The 23,212-nt window shown below is 40.1% G+C and overlaps 3 protein-coding genes across 10 annotated transcripts in view; 1 reads left to right on the top strand and 2 right to left on the bottom strand.

Moving 5' to 3' along the window:
• Positions 1-18,127, top strand: part of LOC102618225 (pheophytinase, chloroplastic-like) — a 98,974-nt gene extending 80,847 nt beyond the window's left edge. Inside the window, exons 1-6 of one of the 7 annotated variants that reach the window (XM_052436208.1) lie at positions 15,695-16,194; positions 16,754-16,865; positions 16,976-17,069; positions 17,199-17,376; positions 17,475-17,544; positions 17,630-18,073. In XM_052436208.1, the coding sequence (XP_052292168.1) occupies positions 15,791-16,194; positions 16,754-16,865; positions 16,976-17,069; positions 17,199-17,376; positions 17,475-17,544; positions 17,630-17,941 (1,170 nt within the window). In that variant the 5' untranslated portion in view covers positions 15,695-15,790 and the 3' untranslated portion in view covers positions 17,942-18,073. Of the gene's footprint in view, positions 1-15,694; positions 16,195-16,753; positions 16,866-16,975; positions 17,070-17,198; positions 17,377-17,474; positions 17,545-17,629 lie in introns of those variants that run through there. The other 6 variants (XM_052436211.1, XM_052436210.1, XM_052436209.1 and 3 more) reach the window with 6 other exon arrangements.
• On the bottom strand, positions 9,510-11,189 carry LOC127900884 (uncharacterized). Its single transcript, XM_052436228.1, has one exon. The coding sequence runs from the start codon at positions 10,466-10,468 to the stop codon at positions 9,656-9,658; it is 813 nt and encodes a 270-aa protein (XP_052292188.1). The 5' UTR covers positions 10,469-11,189; the 3' UTR covers positions 9,510-9,655.
• Positions 18,128-18,216: 89 nt separating the features above from the next.
• On the bottom strand, positions 18,217-23,010 carry LOC102626589 (disease resistance protein RPV1-like). 2 transcript variants are annotated; one of them, XM_052436170.1, is made up of 6 exons: positions 22,405-23,010; positions 20,751-21,840; positions 19,955-20,254; positions 19,246-19,855; positions 19,085-19,161; positions 18,217-18,991 (listed from the first exon to the last, which is right to left on the bottom strand). In XM_052436170.1, exons 1-6 carry the CDS (start codon positions 22,875-22,877, stop codon positions 18,482-18,484), a joined length of 3,060 nt encoding a protein of 1,019 aa, XP_052292130.1. In that variant the 5' UTR covers positions 22,878-23,010; the 3' UTR covers positions 18,217-18,481. The 2 variants fall into 2 exon arrangements, with proteins under 2 accessions (XP_052292130.1, XP_052292129.1); XM_052436169.1 differs by having other exon boundaries at positions 19,073-19,161; positions 22,405-23,009.
• Between the last annotated feature and the right edge of the window lie 202 nt (positions 23,011-23,212).

Genomic DNA, 23,212 nt, shown 5'->3' with positions numbered 1-23,212 from the left:
ATGCTTCTCTGCTTTCTTAAATGTATGCTTGTTCTTGTTCACATTTTACTGTTCATCATAATTGGTATGGTCTTTCTTTGGCATCATCAAGCCCCAAATGTGATGAAACATTTTGAATTTCTTATTGATCCAGCCTTCACTTTAGTATAATGTATACACCGTACCTGCAGTAAGTATCATTGATAGTTCTGAATGAGTGCGAAAGCAGACTAGTGTGTAACTTCATGATTTATTTACTGGTTTGCACATCCATATTTCAAATGGTTTACTGGTCTCTGGCCTAAAGAGAGGGAAAATGAAAGACTTGTGAGACAATCCTCATGGCTTTGTTGACATCAATTTGGTGGTTGATTGAGAAATGAATGATCATACATATACATATACATACATACATATATATATATATATATATATAATTTTCATGGACTAGCATTTGACAGATGACTTGATTATTTTTTTTTGTCTGTCTGTTTATTGATTCTGTTGCTCAGTCATAGCTAGACATTGCTCATTGACCATTTGTTAGTGACAAGGCTCAAATGAGATGCTTGAACTTTTGCTTTTATCTCTTGTACTTACTTGCTTGGATTTAGTTTGGAAAAGCAAATCAACTAAGATTTAGTCAAGTGAGCTTTGCAGCAAGTTGGGATCTGACCCAAGTCATAATCCAAGTTGAGCAGAATATCCACAAAAACCATCATCTCATCCATGAAACAAAAGCAATTTTGAGAGCCAGCATTGGGGAATCCTTTACTAGACATGAGTTTTGATATTTGATATTATGAAAGTCTTTTATTTGACATGTAAAGGTAGGGATTTACTTTGTTTAACCCCTATTCGTGCTATAGGTTGACAGTATTCTATCACTTAAATGCACTTTTTCCAATCAGCCAATGGCAAGCAAATTGCTAGAATTGAAATGAGGCATAAGTTAAATGCTTTCTTGAAATGTGGTGAAATCATTTGTTTATGGTATTACCTGTCGTGGCAGAACCATCCTCCTCAAATTATTTATAAGAAACTCTTTTTACTCTCTATTAGGGGTGGGAACTATTTAGTTTGGTTCGGTTCAGCCCTTGAACCGAACCAAACTGAAACCAAATGGTTCATGAATTTATGAACCAAATTATAGAACCGTTCGGTTTGATTTGATTTTATCCTATATATTCATTATTTAATAAAAAAATATAATATAATAATACGCTATTAATACAACAATAATCTTGAGTCTATAAATTAGCAAACAATAAACAACATAATAAAATCTAACAATAGTAAATTAACATAATAAATTCCAAAAATAATCTAGAAATTCATAAATAATAACCAATGTAATAAAATTTAACAATAATAAATTAAAATAATAAAGTTCAACAATAAAATAAAGTGTATGCAATGACATATATAATATCATGTATTAACTAACAAACAAAAATAAAAAAAAAAAGATAAATTCTGAACTATTTTTTAATTTGAATTTTAATTTTTTCTTGAACCATTTGGTTCGGTAATTTGGTTCAGTTTTGAACCGAACCAAATAAAAAATCAAATGGTTCAGAATTTTTGAACCATTTAGTTTTTTGCTCCGAACCAAACCGAACCAAATGCCCACCCCTACTCTGTATGCTTCTGAACCATTTAATTTTTTGCTGCGAACCAAAATCGAATTAAATTATCATAATACGGTTCGGTTCGATTCGATTCAGACTGAACCGAACCAAATGCCCACCCCTACTGGAGTGGGCCTGGGCCTTCAAAAGGAAAGGAAAAGTTGTACCTAAAGTTGTGAAAAGGAAGAATTTGCAAGTAAAAAATGAATATATTATGCATGGCTACATAAATTGGTACATATAGCTTTTGCACCTAATCTGATTATCTCGATTCCTGGACCCAGAACTAATAGCCTAATTATTACACATGATATTTCGCTGCTGCCATACTACTTACATATATGATGCTGATTTTTAAACGGAAATATTCAACAGAGCATTGACAGAAACAGAGTTAACACCCGAGCCGGGTTACCGTGGTAATTGAAAACAATCAATTAACACGATAAATCGGGGGGTAATTTTTAAAAACCTCCCCTGAGATTTGAGGCTGTTGCAAGTAGATGGTGAAAATCATTTTATTTGTAAAAGACCCCTTACCGTTAGTTAAAATTTTTATTGACTAACTGTTGAGTTTAAAAAGACAATATTACCCCCAATAATAGTTTACGTCAGTTAAAATTTCCTTAAAATCTTAAAAAAAATAAAATTACAAACTTAAAAAAAATTATATTTTTATATCAAATAATTAAGATTTGTAATTTTATTACAAACTTTAAAAAATTACATTTTTATATCAAATAATTAAGATTTGTAATTTTATTACAAACTTAAAAAAAATTATTTTAAGATTTGTAATTTTATTTTTTTAAGATTTTAAGGAAATATCAATAACTTGATTATGGTGAAAATAATTGTTTTAATTACTTATGAAATTGTAAATATTTAGAATTGTAAATATTAGGGGTAATATTATCTTTTCAAAGTCAACAGTTAGTCAATAAAAATTTTAACTAACGGTAGGGGGTCTTTTACAAATAAAATAATTTTCACCATCTACTTGCAACAGCCTCAAACCTCAGGGGAGGTTTTTAAAAATTAACCTAAATCTGGTGGGTTTGTAGTTAATTCTGCCAGCGCTCTGTCAGCTCCAGTATTTGACTTATTGACCTATCTGTGGTTGGAAGGAAAAATGATTTAAGTAAGCTTTCGAAAATGTTTTATCCTTGTTTTATTTCTGAATATCAGCAGTGCATCATTTTGAAAATGTAACTGTGGGGTTTCAAGATCCTCTTGAGCCAGTTTTGTTGTTCACAAAACCCCTTGTGCCAGAAAAATTGGATGCTGCAGGTATTGTTCCGCCATCAGATTCTTCTACGAGGAATGGCACTATAGCACAATGGACACGTCTCTGTATCGACTCAATTCAAACTAATTGTACAACTTCATTTATGAAGGAGTCACCATTTTTTTTCCCATTAATCCCATTTGGAGAATGTGTACGTCATGTGTTAATGCTTATAACGAAATGATGCACTATGTTTGGTGTTTTTCAATTTAAAAATGTGTCTAATACTGTATTTTCAGAATTGGACTATAAAAATAGAAATAGAGAAAACGATATAAAATTAAGTGTTAAGTAAGTAAAAGCACCAGGTCGGCCGTGCTACTATTTCCGTCCCGGCATGGATCACCTCAACCAAATGGTACGAGCAGAACACGAGGACAAATATTGTCCGACCAGAGACGAGTACCGACCAGAGGTGTATGCCGAGCCGATACCCATCTCCCGAAAAAGCGAGAACACGATCCCACAGAATCACGGCAGTTGCGCTTTTCCCAGAACCGTTGCGAGAGATGCGAGATCCCACGTTTACCCGTAATGTAGCAGTTAGAGTCCCGTGAGAGGCCACCACCCGAAAAAGGAGGGATGAAGGCTAAGCGGGAACGTGGGACAACGACTATAAAAGAAGGAGAAATCGATGAAGAAGGGGACAGAAAAATTGAAAGAGGGAAAACGCTGCCAAATTATAACCAGGCTATTTTCTTACAAACTTCGGATAAATTAGAAACTATTCTTGAATCCAAATTGCACTGTTTTCCCGTAAACACCTTGAGCTAACTTAGGCATCGGAGGGTTTACACCGGCAAAACCACCGGCGTCTTTGATCCGTTTTTGTGAACGCAGGTCTAGAAAGAGAAAGGAGGGCGATTCCAACCCCAGTGGTTCGAGCAACAGTTGATAACACAAACGTTGGTGAAAGATTCTGGTCGGTAAAAAGGCGAGCATATTTTAGCATCAACATTTTGGCGCCGTCTGTGGGGATCTGGATAAAAAGCTACCACCGAATCAGTAGTTACCAGAGAAGCAGTGAACGATTAGACATGGATGTGCCAAGGAAGGACGCTTTGAGGGAGGATAACGAATCTGGGGAGACAATCACTCTTAGGGAAATTGCAAATGAAGCCCGGGAGAGGGTAATGCAAGATCGATTAGAGCGGATGGAGAAACAAATGGAGACTCTCGCGACCATGCTGTATGAGTTGAGAGACGAGCGGAGAAGGGATTGTGAAACCCCCGTGGGGAGAGATGATGTCGGAGCAGAACCCAGCCTCCGGAGGCGTAGAGTCGAGGAAGTCCCTCCGCCGGCGGACCAACCTAATGGGGTGCATCCCCACAGAAGCACTGGTCGGATTCCAGGAGAACAAGTAGATGAAGGGAGGAACCAACCTCGCCCCGGGCGGGTATTGGAAGCTGATGGCCGAGGGGCCAGTGTTGATGAAGGAGAGCTCAGACAGCGGTTGCAGAATGCCGAGCAGGAGCGAGATCAGATAGCTGCGCGTGATCCTGACCGTGCTGTAGAATTGGAGGAAGAGGTGCGCAGATTAGCGCAAGTGATAGAGGAGATACAGGGTAAGAGGAAGCCCCAGAGCTGGAGGATAATGTTAGATGAAGAATCTCCACTATCAACTGAGATCATGGGTACTGTAATCCCAAGAGATTTCCGCTTCCCCGACCTCAAATACTCCGGGCGAAGTGATCCACTGGTGCATATTGAACGTTTCAACGACATGACGGGTGTTCAGGGGTTAACACCAGCTCAGAGGTGTAGGGCCCGAGAATGGTACCGCAAGCTGTTACGAGGAAGTATCAGAGGGTACGAGCAGATGTGCCAAGAGTTGGCCGAACAGTTCCGAGGAGCGGTGGCCCCAGAGGATGATATGATGGAACTAATGGGGATGAAGCAGGAGGAACAAGAACCCCTTCGAGATTTTGTAAAGCGATACCACCGAGCCGTGCTTGATTTGGGAGCTTTCAATCACCCGCAGGCGTTGAGGGGATTAAAGGAGGGTGTGAGGATAGGCCGGCTATGGTATAACCTGAGATGCCCCCTGGTACAGAATTATTCATCGGGATTTGGAGGGGGACGGCTAACTCCCATGGGAATCATCGAACTCCCAATTACTATGGGGACAAAGCCGTTTGAAAGAACGATGATCCTGGATTTTGTCGTGGTAGAAGAGAGAAGCCTTTACCAGATGATACTGGGGAGACCGTTCATGAGGATAAGCCAATGCGTTGTATCTACGCATTATCTAGCACTGAAATACAGAGTAAACGGAGTGGTTGGCGTAGTAAAAGGCGACCAGAGGATGGCAAGGAGTTGTTATGCTACAGCGGCCAAGGAGACACTGCAGGTTACTTCTTTAGATAATCGAGGAGAATCTAAAAAGGGCCGCCAAGAGCCTGTTGAGAAACTGGAAGAAGTTGCGGTAAGCAAAAGCAACCCGAGCAGAGTGGTGAAGATCGGATCAGGGTTGGTTGGGGCAGTAAAAGGCGAGCTGGTAAATTGCCTACAGTCTCATGCAGATATATTCGCCTGGTCTCACGAGGATATGCCAAGAATTGATCGCGGGGTAGCTTGCCACAAGTTGGCAATCAATAAGGGGGCGAGGCCGGTGAGACAGAAGAGGAGATGTTTTAACCAGGAAAGGTATGAGGCCATAAACGCCGAGGTGGAGAAGCTGTTGAAAGCAGAGTTTATAAGGGAGGCCAAGTACCCGGAGTGGATTTCCAATGTAGTGCTGGTAAAGAAGGCCAACGGGAAATGGAGAATGTGTGTGGATTTCACAGATCTTAATAAGGCATGCCCGAATGACAGTTTTCCCCTACCAAAGATAGACCAGTTGGTGGACTCAATAGCGGGTCACAGTCTGCTCAGCTTCATGGATGCCTTTTCAGGATACAACCAGATTCCCATGGACGAGCAGGATGAGGAAAACACCACCTTTATAACTAACATGGGTTTGTTTTGCTACAGGGTGATGCCTTTTGGCCTGAAAAATGCAGGAGCTACCTATCAAAGGTTGGTGAACAAGATCTTCAAGCCCTTGATCGGTCATACTATGGAAGTATATGTGGACGATATGATCACAAAGTCCAGAGAACCGAGGGATCATGTGAGACACTTGGAAGAAACCTTTGAATTGCTGAGGAAGTATGAAATGAAGCTAAACCCGGAGAAATGTGCATTTGGGGTCAGCTCGGGTAAATTTTTGGGATTCCTAGTAAGCCACCGAGAGACCGAGGCCAACCCAGAGAAAATACGGGCAGTAACAGAAATGAGATCCCCCCGAACAGTTAAGGAGGTGCAGAGCCTTATAGGGAAAGTGGCAGCAGTGAACCGATTCATCTCGCGGGCCACGGATAAATGCCACCCTTTCTTCTGAACCATAAAAAAAGGGAGGAAGATGGAGTGGACATCAGAATGTGAGGAGGCGTTTGGGCAGCTGAAGGAGTATCTGGCCCATGCCCCGTTACTATCAACCCGAGGGAAGGTGACCAGCTGTTTTTGTACTTGGCAATATCAAAATGGGCTACCAGCTCGATGTTAGTCCGAGAAGAAGAAGGGAAGCAACACCCCGTGTATTACACTAGTAAAGCCCTGGTAGATGCAGAAACTAGGTATCCCTTGATGGAGAAATGGGCATTGGCCTTAATAACAGCAGCACAGAAACTGCGACCATATTTTCAGGCCCACCCGATAATTGTGATGACTGACCAGCCTCTTCGGCAAATGCTCCAAAAACCAGATGCATCAGGGCGGTTAGTAAAGTGGCCCGTGGAACTGAGCGAATTCGATCTATCCTACAAGCCCCGAGGAGCAATCAAGGCCCAAGCCTTGGCTGATTTTATGGTTGATTGTGTGGAACCAGGGGAAGAGGTCCAAGAGGAACAGCCAGCAGAGCAGAAGGATAGAAAGGGAGTATGGCTGGTAATGGTTGATGGGTCACGAGGTGAACATGGATCCGGGGCAGGAGTTATAATACGAAGCCCAGGAGGTGTCGAGGTATCCTATGCTGTAAAGTTCGAGTTCCAGCTTACGAACAACCAAGCTGAATATGAGGTCTTCATTACTGGGCTCGGGCTTGCACATGCACTACGGGCAGAAAGAGTAGAAATCCGAGCAGATTCCCAGCTAGTATGTAACCAGCTCAGCAATCAATTCCAAGTAAGGGAAGAGAAATTGGGACTTTATCTGAAGAAGGCGAAGCAAATGGTTGAACTCTTTAATGAGGTAGAGGTGAAGCAGATATCCCGGAGCGAAAATTACCGAGCTGATATGTTGGCTAGAATGGTTGCAACGGCAGATCCGAAATTACCTAAGTCGGTCCCACTAGAGGTAAGGACCTTGCCAAGTATAGGGGAGGAAGTAGAAGTGATGAGAGTAAACACTGAAGAATCCTGGATGGACCCGATTCGCGCATATGTCCACGATGGAGTTTTACTAGAGGACAAAAGGCAAGAAAGGAAATTAAAATGCCGAGCAGCGAGATACACGCTACTAGATGGAGTGCTGTACCGCCGGGGGTTCACCTTGCCCCTTTTGAGATGTTTGGATGAGGAGGAGGCAGATTATGTACTGAGGGAGATTCATGAAGGAATATGTGGCAATCACTCGGGAGCAAGAACTTTAGCCTTCAAGGTACTCTGGCAAGGATACTTCTGGCCGACCATGCACCAGGATGCAAAAAGGATGGCAAAGAACTGTAAAACCTGCCAAAGCTTCTCTGAGATTCCTGCACAACCCCCAGAAAAGTTGACCACTATGGCATCCCCGTGGCCTTTCGCTCAATGGGGAATCGACTTGATTGGTCCGTTACCTAAGGGCTGAGAAGCGGCGACACATGCAATTGTGGCAGTAGACTACTTCACCAAGTGGGTAGAGGTGGGAGTCCTCAGCCAAATCACGGAGAGAAAGACAACGGATTTTATTTGGAAGAATATCATCTGCAGATACAGGATCCCCTATGCCATCATTACAAACAATGAGAGGCAATTTGACAACAGCAACTTCAGGAAATTTTGCCGAAATTTGGGGGTGGACCTGAAGTTCTGCACCCCCACACACCCCCAAGCAAACGGACAAGTGGAAGCAGCCAACAAAGTGATAAAGAAGCTTCTGAAAACTAGATTGGGAGAGAAGAAGGGAGCTTGGGTTGACGAACTACCAGGAGTATTATGGGCCTACCGAACAACTCACAAAACCGCCACAGGGGAAACCCCGTTCGCTTTAGCTTTTGGACATGAGGCGGTAGTCCCGGCAGAAATTGGAATGGGGACACATCGAATGGAATATTTCACTGGGGAACAAAACGACGAGCAGATCTGCTTAAACTTGGACCTGCTGGAGGAGAAAAGGGAAGGGGCTTCGCTGAAAGTGGCCCAGTGTCAGCAAAGGGTCACGCGTTATTACAACAAGAACGTACGAGTGAGGCAGTTCCGAACAGGAGATTGGGTGCTCAGGAAGGTGAACCAAAACACCAGGGATCCCAATCATGGAGCTCTCGGTCCGAAATGGGAAGGCCCGCACAGGGTGATACGAGCAACTGGCCCAGGAGCTTACAAGCTAGCGTACCCAGACGGACGAGATGTGAAGAGGTCATGGAACGCCGAGCACTTAAAGAAGTATTTCCAGTAAGCAAAGTGCTCTGCTAAATCCTCATTTTGATAAGTTATCTTTGTTAACTACATGATGGCTTATTACGCATGTATATATTCTGTATTTTTGTAATACATTCAAATTCCAATAAAGATGAATTCAGCATGAAACCCTTCTATTAGCAAGCCCATTAAAACTTCTACCAAGGCAAGTAAGTGCCTGCTTCTGCTCGGTCAACGAAAGACCAGCAGCTAAATTTACGAAACTTCTACCAAGGCAAGTAAGTGCCTGCTTCTGCTCGGCAACGAAAGACCAGCAGCTAAATTTACGAAACTTCTACCAAGGCAAGTAAGTGTCTGCTTCTGCTCGGTCAACGAAAGACCAGCAGCTAAATTTACGCAACTTCTACCAAGGCAAGTAAGTGCCTGCTTCTGCTCGGTCAACGAAAGACCAGCAGCTAAATTTACGAAACTTCTACCAAGGCAAGTAAGTGCCTGCTTCTGCTCGGTCAACGAAAGACCAGCAGCTAAATTTACGAAACTTCTACCAAGGCAAGTAAGTGCCTGCTTCTGCTCGGTCAACGAAAGACCAGCAGCTAAATCTACGAAAATTCTACTAAGGCAAGTAAGTGCCTGCTTCTGCTCGGTCCACGAAAGACCAGCAGCTAATCCTACGAGAATTCTGCTAGGGCAAATAAGTGCCTAATTCTGCTCGGTCAACGAAGACTAGCAACCAATTTTATGAAAATTTTACTAAGGCAAGTAAATGCATACTCCTGCTCGGTCCACTAAGGAACCAGCAGACAAAATCAGATAAGTTGTCCAATTATTTTGCAGAAACAATCTATGAGCAAAAACCAGACAAGAAATCCAATAGAGAACATCTAAAAATTTATAAATGTTCAATTGTTTACAAAACAAATGCAAATCTAGAGTTTATACAAAAATAGACTTAAAGATTAGCAGAGTCATCGACTCCAGCAGCTGAAGGATCAGCAATCTCAGGAGGTGGGAGATCGGCAATACCGGGAGGAGGAGGCACGGACCCTTGACCCACTTCGAAAGCACGGCCCCCGGCTTCCCCCTCCTGCACCCCATCCAAAGGAGCCTCCACCAGATCCTGCTCGCCCTGCTCCTTATCTGCCTGGCCGGTCTCCGCCATTTACCGCTGCACTCCAGCCTCCAGCTTACTCATGTCCAGCTCGGGATATTCTTCCTTAAGCACAGACATGATACACTTATAGGAGAAAGCAACCACAGAGTCATACTCGGCATCCAGCCGATCGTCCACATCAGCGGATTTGCCTTTCTCCTCAGCCAGCTGCTCATTTAGGGATTTGATTTCTCCCTCAAGGGCGGTCCTCAGAGTATCTCTTTCACTTTGAGTTACCTGAAGGTCAGACTTCAGGCTACCCAACTCACCCTCAAATTTGGAGGCAGTGGACTCAGCAATTGCAACTTTCTCCTCCAGCTTCGTAATCTGCTTGTTCAGCTCGGCCAGCTTCTCCTTGGAGCGATCAACAGATTCAGCCCTCTTCTTCAACTCCTGATTGTCAGCTTGAAGCTTCCTCTCATGGCTTGTGGACCCGTTCTTGTAACACGAAACCATAGTGGCCAGCCTGAAGGAAACCCTTTGAACAGAAGCAGCTAACTCGGAGAGGTTCATACTCTCGATGTCCTTCACCATCTTGGGCCCCACCGATTTCTTGTAATCCTTCTGATACGGGCTCAGGTAGTCACCTTGATCCCGAGATGGAAGATGAGAAGATCGGTCCCCAGACTGCAAGCTGACCTCAGGACTCTTGTCGGAAATTTTCTCCCCACCACTCTTACGAGGTGGAGGAGGGGGCAGAGCAGGAACAGGAGCCTTGGAAGGACCGACGCTGATTTTCTTCGGAGGAGGAGGAGGGTTGCTGGAGCTACTCGGAGCCCGACCATGTTTTCTGCTCATCGCGCTGAGGATCTTGTTATCCATCCCGGCGGCAATATCTACTAAGCCCGAACCGACCAAGTTTGTTGGTGACAGGAGGTCTTGGCAAGTAGACGCGTTCACTAGAGCAGTTTCCACCTGAAGCAAAGGTCGGTCTTCGAGATCCTTAACTAAACCCCACGATTCTGAAAAAACAAACAAGGTTAAAGAACCCAATAAGTGGCAATTCGAGAAAGAATATAGACAAAAAATGAACGACCTGGGGTGACAAATTACGTTGGAAGGTAAATATCACCACCCAACGAACGGACTGCTGAACACCAATTTCCCCCAGCAAAGAAGAATTTGTTCTTCCAATTTTTGCACGAGGAGGGGAAACCGGTGATTGGCTTTCTCTTCGCAGAACTGGATATGAAGTAGTACCAACCCGCCTCCCTTGGGCTGCTCCGCAGCTGATACAAATGCTTCACTTCAACAAGGGAAGGCTCCTCCGACTCGCACCTCTCCCACAACACAAACATAGCCGAGAGAACCCTCCACCCGTTTGGGTGTAGCTGACCTGGGGCCAAGTGCATACCCCCCAAAATCTTGGCAAAATAACGCTGAAGAGGCAGCCGAGCTCCTAGTTTGAAACTCTCCAGGTGCATCGTCACGTACCCCCACGGAGGCCGACTAGGAACATCACCTTTCCCAGGAACCACAAGGAGAACCTCCTCAGGAATGTCGTAGAGGTTCCTAAGCTTAAATAGATCAGTTTGGGTGGTGGCACAGGTGTTGTGCAAATTTTAATGTACTCGCAAGCGCACGAATCTATTGTAGTATAGATCTATGGTGACGAGTGTCGATCCCACGAGGAGGTGGATTTTAATTGTGTAGAATTAATTTTGTAAATGGGTTGTTGGATTTGTGGTGGAAATGATTTGGTATATGCTAAAACTTAAATTAAAATGGCGAGAATAAATTCTAAAATTGGAATTGCAATGGCGAGAATAAATTGAAGATAATTCTATTGAAATGACGTACGTGGGTATCTGGATCCGTATCAACATGCATCATGGGCTAAATAATCCGTATTAATGCCAATTAAATCATGAGGGGGGAATCCACACCTCATGAACCACGCTCTAATCAATATGGTGCTAAGGGCTTATCGTGCCAAATAATAATAACCTTATACTAGAGAGCCGGTGTAACCAAGGCGGTACTAGACAAGATTAGTATTATTTGTCGACGAGAAGTCAAAACATCCACAAAAACTAGAGGGGAAGAGAAAGTAAATTTACCAAATTAAGCCCATGACACATGTTGAGACTTCACCTTCAACCCAAGCTTGAAAGAAAATTAGCCACTCATAATTGAACTAGGGGCAAAATGGGAATTTATTAAAATACGAAGAAAATACAAGATGGAGAGGGAATTACAGAAAATGGATCCCAAAAATGGATTCAGAGATATCAAATTAGGGGGGGGAGGCCCCCTTTTTATAGATACATGGAGTAAATCATGGCCATCGGATTAAAAACAGTTTGGACGCTCAGGATTGCGCCACGTCATCAGTCAACAGTCCACGTTTGACCACGCGGATGAACAGTAACACGGTTTGACCCGACTTTGAACAGTAACGCGGTTTGACCCGGATGAACAGTAACGCGGTTTGGTTGAAAATAATCCTGTGTGATGCATGCACCGTACGCGAGATTTTTCGTCCACTGATATGCTGCCACGTCACCATCAACAGTACATAAGAATTTTAGTCCAACAGGATCGTGACACCTCATCAGTCAATGCCACATCATCGGTCAATGCCACGTCATCATCCGTCTATGTGAACAGTGTCGTGAACAGTAACGTATACAGTACCGTACACGTGAATAGTACCGTACATGTGAATAGTGCCATTTTTCCTTTTATACTCCTCCTAAGGTTTTCGACCGTCCTGAGTTCAAAAGTGATGTCCGTTTTGCCGTCTGATCTCTCCTTTATTGTGAAATGACTATAATGCCCCTAAAATACATAAAATACTTAATTAAAATAAAACACATGTAATTAAATCACAAGAAGGTTAAATATATAAAAGTAAGGGTTGTTAGTAAGACTTAAAATGTAAAATGACGGTTTTCTCCTTTATAAATATGCATTTTCTAACACTCAACAACAGGCTATGTGATCGATAAGGTAAGAATCCGCCTCCACCCTATGCCCAAGGTTTCGTTTCTTAGGAGGTCGGCTCGGCTCGGAGCTGCTTCCCTCACCATCACCCACTTTTTCAGGGACCCCAACCCCACCAGAACTGTGGTTCTCACCAGAGCCCGACGCAGGTCCCCCTCTATTTCTTACAAGCTCTAATTCAGGGGAAGGTGAAATGGTCAAGGGACGTGGGTACTCAAGGGTATCCCTACTATGGGAGAAGCCTACACTACAAGAGGGATGCAAAAAACCAGTGGGTATTGACAAGTTAAGGCGTGAATCCCCTGATTCTTCGTCACCCTCATCTGCAATCAACTTCCTTCTCCGATTTGACATATCGGAGTCCCAAAAGGAAACCAAAACAAACCCAAGTACACGAATACAAAAAGGGACAACACAGAACCCAATCAACAACAGCCAAAGAAGAGGTTAAAGGCTATACCTGGAATAGACTGACACTGATAGCGCTGCCGTGACAGAGAAAACACCCAGCAAATGGATACTCCGGACGCTGGAAGTGTGAGCAAAGTTCAGAGAAGGATTTGGTTAACGGCGGAGAAACGAATAACAAAATGAGGATGACTTTAGTCTAGGGATTTGAAACGAAAAGGGGGAAACGGAAGCGTTTAAGTGATGGGATATGCCAGCTCACTCACCATATATCGAGGATGGATAGCCCGTCGTTTCAAATTTCAAATACGAAGAGTCGGGAAGCGCCACGTCACTAACCGTTACAAGAGGCCAGGCTAGATGCAAGCCCAGATATGCAATGGACATGCTCATTAAGGCCCATGCTCGGGTCGGAATCTCCCCAGAAGAAAAGTGGTACCTCAGGTCCGTCCCGGTACAACAGAAGACCAGATGAGAAGCCCCGGGCTGGTCAGATTCGACCATCAGTTTCTACTCTTAACTCATTTCACTCGCAAGACCAGAAACTGGGGGACTGGTGTTAAGTAAGTAAAAGCACCAGGTCGGCCGTGCTACTATTTCCGCCCCGGCATGGATCACCTCAACCAAATGGTACGAGCAGAACACGGGGACAAATATGGTCCGACCAGAGACGAGTACCGACCAGAGGTGTATGCCGAGCCGATACCCGTCTCCCGAAAAAGCGGGAACACGATCTCACAGAATCACGGCAGTTGCGCTTTTCCCAGAACCGTTGCGAGAGATGCGAGATCCCACGTTTACCCGTAATGTAGCAGTTAGAGTCCCGTGAGAGGCCACCACCCGAAAAAGGAGGGATGAAGGCTAAGCGGGAACGTGGGACAACGGCTATAAAAGAAGGAGAAATCGATGAAGAAGGGGACAGAAAAATTGAAAGAGGGAAAACGCTGCCAAATTATAACCAGGCTATTTTCTTACAAACTTCGGATAAATTAGAAACTATTCTTGAATCCAAATTGCACTGTTTTCCCGTAAACACCTTGAGCTAACTTAGGCATCGGAGGGTTTGCGCCGGCAAAACCACCGGCGTCTTTGATCCGTTTTTGTGAACGCAGGTCTAGAAAGAGAAAGGAGGGCGATTCCAACCCCAGTGGTATGAGCAACAGTTGATAACACAAACGTTGGTGAAAGATTCTGGTCAGTAAAAAGGCGAGCAGATTTTAGCATCAACATTAAGGTAATATAGGACGAAAAAGTATGGACAAGGAAGCAGTAATATTTGGTGTTTTTCATTTTTTTCAATAAAAAAATGAAAACAAAATTTTCAATATCTATTCATCATTTTTTGGGAAAAAACAAAAAAAAGCTTAAAGAATAAATGAAAGGGTGTTTGTTAAAACAAAAATGACTCTCTCGGTCAGGCAAAATAATCACATAATCATTTTTTTGAAACACAAACCCTTTTGGTTAAGAAATAATCACACAAATCCTAATGTTTTATCTGAAAGAGAATTTGTGTATCTCAAAAGAGACATGTGTGACCTTTTCTAAAAACAAAATATCTTTCTAGTTATTTTGCCAAATCACGTGGTGCCTTTAGAAATAAGATAGATTTTAATTTGCCCCCAATTCAGAATGAAAATCTTTAATTTATCACCTAAAAATATAAAAATATCAATTTACCCCATTTATTGTTAAGAAGATTAAAAAAAAAAACCATCAACACATTCCTTATTTGCCCCTAATATTTTGGACGGAAATGAAGAATAAATTGAGGTTTACATTGAGAGCAAATTAGAGATTATCATTTTATTTGGGGATGAATTAAAATTTATTCGTAGGAATAAAAAATTCAAGAGAAATACATCGAAAAAGGTAATAGTTTTCACTTTTTATGGAGTATTTGAGTAAGGGTATTTGCACCCCACTATTTTTATAAATCCACCCTACTTCTAGAAACTAATTGCAATGAATTTACAATATTTTAAAAAAAATACAAATTAATAAAAATTTGTATAATTAATCATTAAAATCCTTCTATTGATTTTCTTCTTGGGTTGTTTGACCATCTTTAATCATAAACTTTAATACAAGTTTTATTTTAGTATTTTATTATTATGATATATAGCAACTAAATTACCATAATAAACACGAGTTATTGTATCTACTAATTTATGTATCTAATTTTGTGGCTTATAATATAATATTTTAAAATAAAATCTAATTGTGATTTTCTCTACTTTAGTGTGTAAATAACATAAAATTGACATCCCAATAATTTACATGAGTATCATGCCCTAAAGATACTATTTTAGTTTAATTAAAGATTAAAACTCATACTAGTAAAGTAGTATTAGAAACAATGAGTTTGGAATAAAATTAGAAAAATATTGAAATTAAAGTAAATTCTTAATAGTTTTACCTTATAAGAGTAAAATAATCAATTTAAACTTATGACAAAACAATCTTTGTAGCTAATTATAATAAAATAATCTAAATCACAAGAAAGTAAACTAAAATAAATCTAGTTAATTAACTCTACAAAGTTATTCTTTGTTTGAAAATTTTAAAACATAGCATGTATGTTTTATAATTATTTTTTAGACGAAGTATTATCATTTTGATTTTTGAGGAATATCAGTAAAATTTTCATAAAATAGTGGAATAAGCCCAATAAATAAATAAGTACATAAAAAGTTTTTGTCATAGCCACAGTCTCATAGAGGTGGAAGCAGGGGAGGAGCAGGCCAAGCCAGGCCACAGAAAATATTCAATTGAAAAAGCAAGAAAAGAATGAGCGTGTGGATGGTAAGGGCTCGGGCTCCCTCTTTCATTATTCCAATAACAACACTCAGGATTGGAAATGGAAATGGAGATGTAAAAGGCCTGCGCTTGCCCCTATTGAGCAATAAGAGTTGGCAGTTTCAGTTGCAGTTGGAGTTGCAGCAGAGGAATAAGGAGAAGAAGAAGAGACAAAATGTTACCATCAGTTATACTAACAGTAGCAGTGGAGGGGATTCTGCTTCTGCTGCACTGGAACTGGAGGTTAATGAGATAAGGGAGAGTTGCAAAATGTGGAAATGGAAGGGTCAGTACTCCATCAATTACTTGGTTTCTTCAACTCCAAATTCACATCCCAATTCTCCTCCTCTACTCCTTGTCCATGGCTTTGGTGCCTCCATTCCTCACTGGCGCAGGTTAGCGAGATAAGATTGCTCTTTCTTGTTGTGAATTGTCTAGAGGGTTGATTATTGGGTGCACAAAAATGTAGCTCCTTTATTGTGAATTCAATTCAAATTATGTTCTGGGTATTTTCGACTGTAATTTTTTTTTTTTTGTATGGAGCATGTCTTTACCTTATGTATGTAATATCTCTGACTCTGTTATGTATTATGAACTCCAGGGATGGATTTATATGTGTTATACTTCTAATAATTAATTAAGATCAATGAAGCAAAAGAACAATGAAAGTAAAATCTATTCATTATTTCACGGTGCATTGGCATTAACACTTAGTTCTATTCCTTGCACCTAGATGATGACAAACCAGTGATCTGAATTTCAGGGTTCCATTTCATATTACCCTTTTATGGGTATAGGCTTCTTCCATTTTCCAATTCTTAATCTAGTGAAAAAGTATTCATTTTACCGCTCCGTAGAAGAGGGGAATGAAAATTTGTGTGTTCACTACTCCTTTATCCTATTAAATAATGTGAGGAATTGATATTTTTCTTGTCATCTCTGAGGTAATTCCAGGAATATCGGCACCCTGGAGAAGAGCTACACGGTTTATGCAATTGACCTTCTTGGATTTGGTGCTTCAGATAAGCCAGCTGGTTATTCATATACCATGGAGGCATGGGCTCAGGTGTGCAATGTTCCCTAGCCAGAAGTTGGATCTTTCTCTGTACTTATGTCATCAATCACTTGACCTTTAGTTATTTTCCTTGCTAACTTGAGTGAGATTCACTGATACAGCTAATATTGGATTTCTTGGATGAAATTGTTCAGAAGCCAACTGTGCTTATAGGTAATTCTGTTGGAAGCCTAGCTTGTGTTATCGCTGCCTCAGGTATATTTATTTTAACTTCCCCTTGGACATCAGATATTCTTCAACTTGCTTGCAAAGAAACACTTGTCCCTAATTATCCTTTTTGGTATCTATGGTTTACGATAAACCTGCTATATTTTCTACCATAAGAATCTAGTCAAACCCTTGTTCGAGGGCTTGTTCTGTTGAATTGTGCTGGTGGCATGAACAACAAGGCAATTGTTGATGATTGGAGAATCAAGCTATTGTTACCATTGCTTTGGTTCATTGATTTTTTGTTGAAGCAAAGGCCAATTGCTTCTGCTATATTTGAGCGTGTGAAACAAAGGTATTTTCTCTTTTCTTTATTCAGTCCATTGTTCATTATCCTAAAACACTAGAGTCAAAATTAAAAAAATCTATGATGTGTATATATTGGTGCTTCAGGGAAACACTGAGGAATATTTTACTGTCGATCTATGCAAATAAGGAATCTGTGGATGAAACACTGGTTGAGGTATTAATATTCTCCACTTATATGTCATTTTAACCTGTTACAAAAATGGCTACTCAGAATTCATGAATCAACCTCAAAACTGCAGATCATACGAGAGCCCGCCAATGAGGAAGGGGCACTTGATGCATTTGTTTCGATTGTAACAGGCCCACCAGGGCCGAACCCAGTTCAATTGATGCCATCAATCTCTATACCTGTACTAGTTTTATGGGGTGATGAGGATCCATTCACACCCCTCGATGGACCTGTTGGTAAATACTTCTCATCTCTGCCCTCTAAACTCTCGAATGTGAAGCTAATTGTATTGGAAGGAGTAGGACATTGCCCCCATGACGACAGGCCTGAATTGGTCCACGAAAAGCTGCTTCCTTGGTTGGCTGAAACATTTAATTTCTGAGGAATTTACTTTCTCATCAGCAAGTTTTAACGAGCATTATATTATTCCTATTGTAAAAAGACAAAACAACTCTTGTATTTATGTTGTATATATCAATTCTTATTCAACCGCTTGGTTATCTTTTGGCGCCGAAAGGAATGTTGGAGAAACTGATCTCTGACATGTTGTAGAAGCTCCAAATTGATTCAAGAAATATATCAAATTATTCAATAAAAAATCAAATTCAGCACAATAATAAAGAATAATGATTTAGTAATCCATATTGCTCATGTCAATGATATGTGAATGATAGGATCCAATTTTATACATGAAAAAGATACAATAATCTAAATCGAAATATAAGTTCACAGGCATCTTCAATCCTTTCCTTACAAGTCATTTTTGTAAATATAAATTCTAACCATAGACGATACCACATCAACTATGGAACCAAATGCATCATTCCAAATATGGAATTGGTAGAGATACTTGAAAAAGTGCATACATGTTTAAGCAAATGGATTCACAACTCAGGTGAGTTGAGTGAAAATGACACCTATCTCAGTCTTCTTCGTTACAGTTGAAACATGTGCTTGGGTCTTCCATTGACGTAGGATCTGGGGTGTGAAGTAAATGGATCCCACATTTTTTCACCCCGCAGCACTGGCACTCCAAAGGTGGAAAAACATTAAAGTGGACTGCCTCAAGAATGCAATTGCATTTCCAAAAACCATTAAAATCCTCTTCACAGAACAGATAGTGCCCCAAATGTAAGTGATATGATTCTACATAATTAACTCTGCTCTGAGATAATCGTGTGTCATGCGTACCACAATCTTTGGTGGTTTTCACTTTGAGCTCAAAAGAAAATGAAAACCATCTGCCACAATCTACATGACGGTCTGAAAATGCTAAAATAGCACTAAATGCAATGCCCTGCACTCTGCTATTATTGAAGAAATCTGGCGGCATCTCCAAGGTTATAAAAGATCCCACACTTTGAAACTCAAACCACTTTGGAATTTCATTCCCAGGTAGTACTATATGACCTTTGCCCAAGGAAAAACCTCTCTGTACCAAAAAAACATAATTTTAAACCCCAAAAAAAACAAAGATTGTAGAAATTGTAAGTAGAGAGAGTTAAAGACACACATTTAGCCATACTTCTTGCCATATTTCTTGCAAACGTAGAACTGGCGTATGATTCGTATGCTGAATTCTCAGGGTATCTTCAACAATTCCTGCAGTAGAATTACCTTCCAATTTAAAATTATTGCTCCGGTCAAAAAAAATTGCCTGTAAGATTCATAACTTAGAGAACAAACCTAAAAATGGTTGCAGTGCCAAGCAACCTCGTTCAAGGAATGGAGACTTTTGTACGAATTGGAACCTCTCACCATAACTTAAGAGGAGGTATCCCGACACGAAAAGTTGGATACTGCTTTCTGGTATTCTCTCAATATTGGTTTTCGCTAGATTAAATGTTATTGGCGAGGATAATTGGCCAAGACATTCGGGCAATCTCTGAAGATTTGAGCAACCACAGAGATTAAGAACTCCAAGAGATTTCAATCTATAGAGGCTGCTTGGGAGATTCTTAAGCCTTTTACAATTTGAAAGGTCTAAGTATCCGAGCCTAAGTAGACGCTCAATTGATGAGGGCAGTTCTTCAATTGCAGTCCCCCTTAAAAATAACCAGCTTATATTACCTGATGAGATCTCTGGAAGCCTTTTCAGTTTTGGGCAGCCCGAAAGATCAAGTTTGGTAAGAAATTCCAAGTTAAATATTCCAGATGGAAGACTTTTCAGGCTTTTGCTACCTCTTAGATTCAAGATAACCAGCTTGTTCAGACGTGGCATCAACGTGGGATTTGGAATTTTGGCAATTAGCTTATGGCAGGCAGCATGGATTATCTGGTTTAACTTACTATAATGCTGCTCGGTCAAAAAAGAGGCCAAGACAAAATCGTTACCACGTATAATAATTTAATGTTGTTATTGAGAGATTGCACATATATAATAAGATATGCATACCTTCACACAATCCCAAAGTTGTTCAATGTCATTATCAGGCACTTCAAGTAACATAAGCTTCTCTGCACTGAGGTTTGAGGGAAATGACTTCAACGGATATCCATGCCAGTGAAGATATTTCACTTCAGCAAATCCAGGGTCTTGCAAATAAGACATCTTACATTTGTTCTCTCCATTGAATAATGAACTATAGAACTTTAAAAATCTCAATTTAGGCATCTTTGTGAAAGTATTGGGATTTAGACGGAGCTCTTTTACTTTTGACATATCCAAACATATGCCCTCAATTTTTTCTGTCCCCTAAAAATAAATGAAAAAGCAATAAAGTTAAAATCAAATGAAAGATATGTGTATTCCACCAATGAATCGCCCTTCAACAATACATAGGGATAATTTTTGGGGCAATTTTCTCACTAATTCACAATTAGAGGTAGCTTGCAGTGGACTCTTCATCATTTCTCAAATCAATAATTCATGTTTTTAGTTATTGCTAGGCAGTTAAACTTTTAATTGCAAATGCACAAAGAAACATAATAACACAAGTAATACTTAATATAAAAATTCCGTCTGTGTACTATACAAATTGGCATATCAATTATGCTTGCAAACGATTATGCAAGTTGTCATGGCATTTATAATTTATTGCTACGTCATCTAACGGATATGGTTTTTTCTAATCATTGTCGCTCTTCTATTAATTCTAAGACTCATCAGTTCGAGCATATATAAATATATTCATATCAAGTTTGTAAATGCTAGAATATTTCAAAATAATTATCCACAACAAACTGCTTACCGTGTTATATGTAAGAACTTCATAGATATCCTCATGATGCCACAACCTACTGCGGTTTCCAGGATTAATTGATTCTTGTCGAACAATTTCCCTACCCAACTCTTGTAGTAAATCATGCATTCTTATCTTGTTGTATGAATCAATAGCAATGAGAGATTTATCAACAAGAACACTTATTCCTATTTCTGGGTAGAAACCGCTTGCATTATGGAATTTCATTACTAGATTTACATCCTCGCCTTGAAAGAAACAAGCAACATCAAGGAAAATATTTTTCTCCTTATCATCCAAACTATTGTAACTTATTTTTAATACCTCTAGGATACTTGGATGGAGGATTCTTTGCAATTTATTTATTGCACTTTCCCAGACTTCCTTTTCTCTTTCATATAGAAAGCAACCCAAAACTTTAAGAGCTAAGGGAACACCTTGAGCATATTTCATTACCTTGCTTGAAAATTTCTCGTAACCAACTTCAGGATGGTTTTGTTTGAAGGCATGTCGACTGAAAAGCTCAAGAGCGTGATGATATTCTAATGCCTCCATCACATATATTTTACTCACCCCCCAATTTCTAAGCACTTGTTTATTTCTGGTGGTTATTATGATTCGACTCACAGGCGTCAACCAATCAAGACTTCCAATTATAGATTCTAATTGGCTGAAGCAAGTCACATCATCAAAAACAATCAGAACCTTCATGCGGCTGAGCCTTCTAAAATTAAGACCAATATCAAGACTCACATTTTTATCTTTCAATAAATTTGAAAGAAGTTTTTGTCGCAAGCAAGCTAATCCTCCCGGTTTTTGTGACTCTTCTCTAACATTTTCAAGGAAGCAAGAACCTTCAAAATCGCTAGAGATTTTGTCGAAAGTAGCTCTAGCGATTGTTGTTTTGCCTATACCACCAATGCCCCAAATCCCTAAAGCGTAAACATCTTTCGACTGAACACCTAATAGAGATTCAATTTCCTCAACTCTTGATTCTACTCCAACCAGCTGGTTTTTGTTATCATTCCGCCGAAAAACTTGATCCAGCAGTCTCTTTAAAATGTGATTAACAACTTCGTTTATAAGTTCCGATTCAGGCCTACCAAATACATAAAATTAGCAGCAGTAACTTCAAATAGAAGGGATTTGCATAAAATATGAAATAAAGGAGATTGCTAGTTTTCCAATTGAAATTAATATACCACTTTTTTTTTCATAAGGATAATATTGCAAAGTGATGGTACCAGGAGAGTTATTAAATATTATAAAAATAGTCAAAATAAGTGGTATATATTGATTTGAGTAAGGAAATTTCCAATCTCCCTATAAATTAATAACTCTTTAATTACAGGAATATGTTATATGTGGAAGAGATTTTTTTTTTCCTAGTGGTATATGAGTAAGAGATTTAAATTGATTAAAAAACGACAGAACACCATTAATTTTGTTAAAATATATTGTAAACCTCTGGAGCTTTTATTAGTAATTCTGCAAAAAATCTTTTACAGGAGTTCAAAAGTGGGGAAGTTCAAGAAGTCTAGAATTTGATGCATGAAAAAATTTAAAAGTGTAGTTTATCATCTGGAAAATTTAACTAAGAGTGCTACGTGAATTTTATTTACAGTGTTGAATATGAGTATGCGAAATTAAAGTAACTTTTCACCTGATGTTAAGAGAATTAAAGCCAGACAAAGTGGCTGCCTCCCTCAAAGCATTCCTCCAAGTCAGCAGCTTCTTTGAATTCTCCTTAAATCTTTCTTCAAGCTTCGAAAATGAATCCCCAAAACTCCCAGTTTGGTTTCTCACGTCTGATGGATCAACCCGATAGAAAACCGGAATCACAATCTGTGCATACTCTTTCTTGCACTCGAGGATCTTGACAAGTTCATCGAGACACCATCTGGAAGATGCATACCCTTCTGAGAAGACGATAACTGAAACGGCTGATGCTTCAATTGCATTCACAAGTGACTCCGAAATTTCGTCTCCTCTGTTAAGTTGGTCATCAATGAAAGTTTGGATATTTTGTCGACACAGAGCAGAATAGAGATGGCTAGTAAAGTTGTCTCGGGTGTCCTCTCCTCTGAAACTAACAAAAAGATCATGCTTCTTGTTGTTTCCATAAGAAGAAGCCATAATCAACAGAAACAGTTGAATTGATTAGGGAGAGATTTTGATTCAGATGAAAACAATTATTGAACCAATAAATCGATGCCATGAGCCTTCCTTCAAGTTCCGTGATAGTTTTTCAATTTCATCTCATTGTCCAAGCACCGTGCACTCCACGATGATTGATTAATTCCACTGCTTTGTAGACTTTTAGCTGAAAATTCCACACGAACACCATACTTTTCAACACACGTGCTTCTGTGCTTTAATACTCATAACTGCCAGCAATAAGTAGGGTAATATTTTAATTTTTATCTCTGAATTTATCTTTTCGGTCCTCATCTCTCAATTAATTGTATTTA

Source organism: Citrus sinensis, chromosome 3, assembly GCF_022201045.2.
Source record: "Citrus sinensis cultivar Valencia sweet orange chromosome 3, DVS_A1.0, whole genome shotgun sequence".
NCBI classification, from domain to species: Eukaryota; Viridiplantae; Streptophyta; class Magnoliopsida; order Sapindales; family Rutaceae; genus Citrus; species Citrus sinensis.
The sequence above is the reverse complement of the archived record's forward strand: the minus strand, read 5'-3'. Positions and strand labels throughout refer to the sequence as shown.